This window comes from Lolium rigidum, chromosome 6 (assembly GCF_022539505.1).
Source record: "Lolium rigidum isolate FL_2022 chromosome 6, APGP_CSIRO_Lrig_0.1, whole genome shotgun sequence".
In the NCBI taxonomy this organism is placed as follows: Eukaryota; Viridiplantae; Streptophyta; class Magnoliopsida; order Poales; family Poaceae; genus Lolium; species Lolium rigidum.
In genome coordinates this window covers 173,390,667-173,398,446 of record NC_061513.1, presented here as the reverse complement: position 1 = coordinate 173,398,446, position 7,780 = coordinate 173,390,667, and the positions used below count along the sequence as shown (strand labels likewise).

Below are 7,780 nucleotides of genomic sequence, written 5' to 3'. Positions count from 1 at the left end.
CGGCACTGGCAACGTCGGGCAAGGCTTTTGCCCGAATAGTGACCACCGTCCAAGGGACTACGCCAAGATATGGGAAGGAGCACGAGGACTCCAACACCATTAATGCCTCCCACGTAGGCCATCTGGTTGCCCGCACAGTCGAGACAGCAGACCAGCACCGCACGATGGCACTCGCCGCCAGGCGCCGCCGCGTCCACCAACTGGAGCCGCCACTCCAGAAACCGAGGAGCCAATGAAACCCGTCTCCCTCCGGAGCACGAGCCGCACACACGCAGCAGGTGAGCCCCGCTACCACACGAGCACACCTCCAGCACCCACACCCATCATCACCAACTCTCCACACCATGACGAAGTTCTTCCCGCACGCAAACCGGAGAGGTCTACTCCCAAGAACAGGTTAAAGGTCTGCCATGGATGTAGATCGACACCCTAGTCAGATCTAGTCTCAGATTGACCCACGATCATATCTAGCGGCGTGCCGGCGACTAAGCATGGGCCAACGAGTGGACAATCCTTACAAAGTAGAACCATGCAAATTGGAGTATAAAGTGCGTCTTCTGTCCAAGACAAACAAACACTTATTCTCTATTATGAATTTGCTTGTTCAAAATGGTCGGTTGCTTAAGCAGTTTCTAATTTGTATCCATCGCGTAGTGTTGTAATACTTTTGGCAACTGTCTACATGGCACCCGACATAAGTTCAGAATTCTTATTAGGATGTACATGCTTGCCGTTCTTTGATCACTTCAACTATGTAGAAATGATAAAGGTTTTTAATGGTGCAGATCACTATGTGCTTATACGTTTGCTCTATTCATGGCCTTCTCTATAACTGTGGAGAATCGGGATTGTTTATGAGGGTGTCCACACAAGTGTTTCCATGGGACGCCATATGTTTATGACGGAGTTCAAGCCGTGTCCGAGTATATTTAATACTAGTTGGCTGACACAAGAAGTAAATGATTTTACCCCTCTAGATGCTACTTCCTCCGTCCTCAAATATAAGGTGGCTAAAGATTAGAGAAAAATCAAATCTTACTTATTTTGACAAAACATTTAGAAAAAAAGTCTACATCTACAAAATTGAATGGACACATTATAAAATATACTTTATGATGAATCTATTGATATTAATTTGGTATTGTAATTGTTCATAATTTTCATGTATAAGTTTGGTTAAACTAAAAAAGATATTAACTTTTGAGTAATATTTAGATGCCTTATATTTTGAAATGGAGGGAGTATGAGGTTTCAGTTATGTGCCGTTTTAGCTCCTAAAATGAGAAATATACTTCTCTAACTGATTGTAGGGAAGCTCATACTGCCACGTCGCAACAAGGGATCTAGATGCCGAGTTGTAGACTGTCTCAATACGTAAAACAAGATTCAATTTGTTTTCGCTAGCCAACGTGTTCTCAAAATTTGGCGTGACCTTCACCTGAATTATACTAGCTTAGAGTACGTTCAGATCACTCTGCTTGTTTCTATAGTATTACATTCTCTACAGAAAACTTGATCTAGCTTAGAAAGTGCCTATAATGTCCAACAAAGAAGTGTAGGTGCCAGTGACGGCAACAAATGCCCCGAGCAGCAGGATGCCGACGATCGCCGCGACCTCGGCACGGCGTATGCCTTGGGCCTTGTAGATCTTGAGGTAGCAGAGGCAGGGGAACATGACCGTGGCCATGACGCTGAGGAAGGAGCCGATGAAGGACATGAGGTACCCGAAGAAGGGCAGCACGGACGCCATCGCCACCGTGCTCACTAGAACGGTGGTGCCGATGGCCACCCTCGCCGGCCCACTGCCCGCAAGCGAGAACCTCTCCTCGATCGCCGACGTGATTGGCGCGACGAGCAGCGCGTACTTCGCTAGTGGGTTTATCAGGGTCATGGCGATGGCGATCTTGGTATACAGCCTCCCCGACGGCAGGTTCAGCGTCACCTGCGACTGAACGTCGTCTCCGTATATCAGGTAGCCCAGCACTGCCGTGACTCCGTAGTTCAGGCTGCAGAGCACCGAGGAGAAGAGCAGAACTTGGGAGAAACGCCTGGTGTTCTTCATGGACGAGTATATCGTCGGGAAGACGGCGTGGCCGGTGAAGCAGACGAAGTAGAGGCCGAGGGAGGTTGGCAGGCCGGCGAGGTTGAGGACGTTGCCGTTCCTACCGCGGAAGGCGGGTTCGGAGACGCCGGCCCAGACCAACGACGCCGTCAAGGCCGCCGACGCGACGAGCCCGAGCGCGGACACGTAGGCGAGCATGCTGAGGTTCCTGAGCCAGGTCGTGGGCAGTATGACGGCGCCCGCGAGGACTATGAAGAGCTGCTTCCCGTGCAGCCGGTAGCAACCGAAGAGCTCGACGCTGGTGCCGGGGAAGAGCTTGTCGAGGTTGTCGCCCTCGAGGACCAGGAAGCTGATGGCGACGAGGTAGAGCTCCACGTACATGAAGGCGGCGACGGTTCTCTGGCCCGCGGCCCCGAAGGCGAGCCGGCCCACGTCGGGGTAGGTGGCGATGGAGGTGTCGGCGCGCATGCAGCGCTCGATGAGGGTGCCGGTGTAGTAGCAGACGGCGCCGACGACGGCGAAGAGCACCAGGCTGAGCCACCCGCCCTGCGACACCGCGTACGGCATGGACAGTACCCCGATGCCTGAGACGGCGTTGGTGAGGTTAAGGCACGTCTTGGAGAAAGAAGCGCCGGCGGCGCGGTAAGGAGGGAGGTGCGCCTCGAGATCATCGTCGACGGTGCAATCGACCCGTTTCCCCGGCGGGAGAAGAGGCTCGCGTAGGGGGCTCGCCGTCGCGGCGCCGAGGCTCGTCTTATGATCTTCCATGCTTTGATCGCCTAGATGAAGCAGCCGACCTTCCCGATGGGATAGCTTAGATTGATGTCAGGCAAGCTGACGATTGACGGTTGCAACCCGGCCAGCCTGAGTGCCGGCTGCATATATAGCTAGTTCTGTCCTGGTCATGCTGGTCGCCAAGTTGCCAACGATGACCTCCACTGTCGCTCGTTCAATTATTGGCGCTCGTAAGGTTGTATGGACAAGTGTAACACGTGAAACAGAAGCACCACGCGTAAAGAGCTTTTAACTTTTACTCCACTCATAGCGTGTTTTCCCAACGAGAATATGTGACAGAAACACGCTGTAAAAGAACGGGAGGAAAGGGGAAAAAAATATGAAAGGCGTGGCGAGTGAAGTCGATCTTCAAGTGCATGCAAACAAATTTAGTGAGCAGTCTTTATCTCTAATTTAGTGAAGGATTTGCTGGTTTTTTGTTGGGGTCAGCTGACCTTGTAGATACCTCTGAACTCGAATTCCCTCCTCCGCGTTCGACCGCTCGCGTGGTCTATTTTCTTGCGCGGCAGTGCTCGCGCGCGCGAAATTAATTTCTTTTTTTGTCACATAGTGTTTAATTACATTCACATGCAGCTGTGTGTTCACACTAACAATTAATGTTCTTACTTGCAAGTTGCATATAGTCAAGAGCGTTGAGCATCTCATGGGTTTGCATTTATTGAGCCAACTTTTCAGCACGAGATATGCTCTCACAAGTTGATGCATGCATGCACAGAGCATCTAGCTCTTTTTTTTTCTACGCTAGCTTTGCATGATTAGCTCCGACAGAACAGGTACTGCATTTCCTTAGTTGGATCCGCTCTTTCTCTCTCGTGCAGTTGTTGCTTCCGGCTATTTATTCAGTCGTCAATCAGCATTGATCCGGAGTCAGTCTCTCTCTTTTTGCCCGTCCTTCTCTATCTATGAAATTCCTAATTAAGGTAGTTCGCTTTCCAATATCTAAATGTTCATGCAAAGCAACAAACGAAATGCAAGAACTGTCACGCAGAAGTCACACAGTATGCTGATCGTTCTGAAATGAGAAAAAGTATGGGATTTCATAAGAGATTCATACATAGAGATCTAAACTCATGGAAGGGCCCGGCCAGCAAACGAGATCTCTTACATCCAAAGGACCATGCCAATCGAAGATGAACCATTCACCGGCTCTCAATTCTCTTTATTTGCAATTCCCTTTTAGTTGGTTATTTGGTACCCTAATTAATGTTTCTTTCGATGCATTTTTATTATTTCATCCTCACTTTTAACAATTCCCTTTTGATAATTCTCTTTTTTGTAATTCCATTTTTGTTGTTATTTCGTACGGTAATTCAAGTTTTTTTTGGATTAATTTTTATAATTCCCTTTTTTGGGCTAGTGGTTTTTAGGGATGAAATAACGGGTGGGGGATTCACTTGCAACTCGAAGAATTACCACTTGCTACTCAAATTAAGTACTGTTTTAAATTGTAAGCTAACAAAAGTTGCTAAAATATTCTAAATTAAATTTACTTTTTAGGGTTGCTAGGTATTTAAATTTACCGTTGATAAATAACGGGGCACCGGGTTGATAACTTGTAAACAAAAAAGAGTCGCTAAAATAATATAAATGAAATTAAAATTTTAGGGTTGATATTTTTTTACCGTTGATAAATATCGAGGCACCCGGTTGATAGCTTGTAAACTAAAAAAGATTCGCTAAAATATTCTAATGAAATACTTTTTATGGTTGATAGTTATTTATATTTACCATTGATAAATAACGGGACGCCGGGTTGATAGCTTGTAAACTAAAAAAAATGGTCGCTAAAATATTCTAAGTGAAATTAACTTTTTATGATTGATAGTTATTTATAATTACCGTTGATAAATAATGGGGCACCGAGTTGATAGCTTGTAAACTTGAAAAGAGTTCCTAAAATATTCTAATGAAATTAGCTTTTTAAGGTTGCTAGGTATTTATTTTTACCGTTGATAAATAACGGGGTAGCTGGTTGATAGCTTCTAAAACTAACAAGAGTCGCTAAAATATTCTAAAAGAAAATAGCTTTTTAGGGTTGATAGTTATTTATATTTATCGTTGATAAATAAAGGAACACCGGATTGATAGCTTGTAAACTAAAAAATATTCGTCAAAATATTTTTAAGTGAAATTAGATTTTTAGAGTTGGTAGTTATTTGTATGTACCGTTGATAAATAACGAGGCACCGGGTTGATAGCTTGTAAACTAAAAAAAATAGTCGATAAAATATTCGAAATGAAAGTTTTTTTGGGATGGTAAGTTTTTAAATTTACGGTTGATAAATGACGTATTTCAGGGTTAATAACTTTTAGGCCGAAAAAAGTTATCGAAACATATTAACATGGGTGTTGGTTTTGAAGATCTCGTTGAAACGGGTTCATTAGTGAAAACGTATCTTAAATTGAAGTTGTCATTTGGGAGATGAAACATTTTAAATTTTAGAATTAAAAAAGATTCTCGCTGACATCATTCTTTTTGTCTCGTAGGGAATACATGCAACATTTACCATAAATAGCAAATTTCGTCGAAAAATTGTTAGAAAAGGAAATATCGGCTAATAACATGTGACCTAAAAAAATCTGTCAAAAAGTTTCAAATAAAATTAACTTTGGGGGTTGATAATTTAATACATTTACCGTTGATCACTCAGGTACCCTGATGAGGGCTAAGCCCAAGGGTGTGCCCGACCTTCACGGATTTGGATGAGATTCATGGGGGAGGTGGATGAACACGAAGAACGTAGGTGGATGGCGGGGTGGATCGAAGATACAAACGCAACGCACACACACAACCGGTTGTTCTTCGTTGGCCCGATACACCAACCCAATGGAATTGCAAGAAAAAGACCCACAAGGAGTAGAATCCCTCACAAAAGATTGGCAATAGCAATTGATAGAGTTCCAAAGAGGAAAAGAGTGCAAATAAATAGAATTGCAAAAGCAAAAGATCCAAAACACTAGAATTCCTAGAATGGAAGAGATCAACTACCTAGAAGAGTAGATAACTTCGTAGATGGGTGGATCTAGAAGGGTTTCCCTAAGGGAGGAGCAAAAGCTCAAGGTTTCTCTTACATCAAGTCTGAATCTCAGATCTGAGCCAACAAGGCTATTTATAGTTGGTGGGGCGAAGGGGTAGGTTACAAGCTGAGCCGGACAGTTTTGGTGCTGAAACGCGTACGGGCGGAAGTTCCGGTCGGCCGGAAGTTCCGGTCGTCCTGGGCGGAAGTTCCGGCTGGATTCTCTTCAGGCAGCATCTTGGTGGCATCTGGGCGGAAGTTCCGGTCCCTAGGGGCGGAAGTTCGGGCCTGATGCTTTTTCCTGGGCGCTGGAGGGCATCTTGGAAGCATCTGGGAGGCATCTGGCCGGAAGTTCCGGTCCTGGGGGGCGGAAGTTCCGGTCGTCCTGGGGGGAAGTTCCGGCTGGATTCTCTTCAGGCAGCATCTTGGTGGCATCTGGGCGGAAGTTCCGGTCCTGGGGGCCGGAAGTTCCGGTCGGGCCGGAAGTTCCGGTCAAGTTCCGGCCAAGTTCCGAAAGTCGTCCATTTCCTCGCAGTAACATACAGTGTTGTTTTCGCGCAATTTCGGAACTTGGGCGGAACTTGGGCGGAAGTTCCGGTGGGGCGGAAGTTCCGGTCCCTAGGGGCGGAAGTTCCGGCCTGATGCTTTTTCCTGGGCGCTGGAGGGCATCTTGGAAGCATCTGGGAGGCATCTGGCCGGAAGTTCCGGTCCTGGGGGGCGGAAGTTCCGGCTGGGGCGCTGTAGCTCCATCTTCTTCATTTCCAGCTCTCTCTCCAATGGCTTGGTCTCCATGGCTTGCGTCTTGGTCGATGTACCTGATTGAACATAGGGTATTTGCATGAAGTAGCATGCCATCCAAGGGGGTATCAAATGCATACGTGGAAAGGAGCGAATTCACCTCTTGCTGTAGGGCTTTGGCTCGAGCTCGTGTCATTGGGCCACGAGGAGGGCTTGTCGGTCTTGAGGAGGCGGTGTCCAAAGGCCACCCCGTATCATCTCCCCCCCTTGGGAAAGAGTCGTCCTCGACTCTATGATCTCCTCATCGCCATGATATGGGGAGAGGTCGGACACATTGAATGTGTTGCTCACCAAGTACTTGGATGTTGGTATGTCGATGACGTAGGCGTTGTCGTTGATGCGCTTGAGGACCTTGAAGGGACCATCGCCTCGGGGCTTGAGCTTGGAGTTTCTTTCTTGAGGGAAGCGGTCCTTGCGGAGGTGTATCCATACTAGGTCTCCTTCATTGAAGATCCGTGGCTTTTTCGTCATGTTGAGTCTAGTGGCTTGGCGAAGAACTTGTTGCTCGATTGTTGCCCTTGTATCTTCATGTAGCTTCTTCATGTATTGGGCGCGCTTGTCGATGTTCATGATTACTTGCTCATGTAGCGGAAGAGGAAGGAGGTCAATCGCCGTAGGTGGTTCAAACCCGTAGACGACCATGAAGGGACTTCTCATAGTTGTAGAATGCTTGGCCCGGTTGTAGGCAAACTCCGCATGCGGGATGCAATCTTCCCATGACTTCAAATTCTTCTTGACAAGCACTCATAGTAGTGTGGATAGGCTTCGGTTCACCACTTCGGTTTGCCCATCGGTTTGTGGGTGTGAGGATGACGAGAACAAAAGCTTGACGTTGAACTTGGCCATTAGTGTCTTCCAAAGGTAACTCATGAATTTGACATCTCGATCCGACACAATGCTTCTTGGTACACCGTGGAGTCTCAAAATTTCCCTAAAAAACAAGGAGGCAATATGTGAAGCATCATCCGTTCGAGAGCATGGTATGAAATGAGCCATCTTAGAGAATCGATCAACCACTACAAAAATTGAATCATGACCATATTTGGTTCTAGGCAATCCTAGCACAAAATCCATACTTATGTCGGACCAAGGAGCATAATGAATAGGC

General features: G+C 46.7%; 1 protein-coding gene across 1 annotated transcript; it reads right to left on the bottom strand.

Annotated features, from left to right (window-relative positions):
• Positions 1 to 1,371: 1,371 nt before the first annotated feature.
• Positions 1,372 to 2,860, bottom strand: LOC124666642 (amino acid transporter AVT1I-like). The gene has a single exon (XM_047203981.1). The coding sequence runs from the start codon at positions 2,828 to 2,830 to the stop codon at positions 1,523 to 1,525; it is 1,308 nt and encodes a 435-aa protein (XP_047059937.1). The 5' UTR covers positions 2,831 to 2,860; the 3' UTR covers positions 1,372 to 1,522.
• Between the last annotated feature and the right edge of the window lie 4,920 nt (positions 2,861 to 7,780).

Bases quoted from the DNA above. Each gene is read 5' to 3' on its own strand.
- LOC124666642 (XM_047203981.1), bottom strand. From the start codon at position 2,830: ATGGAAGATCATAAGACGAGCCTCGGCGCCGCGACGGCGAGCCCCCTA.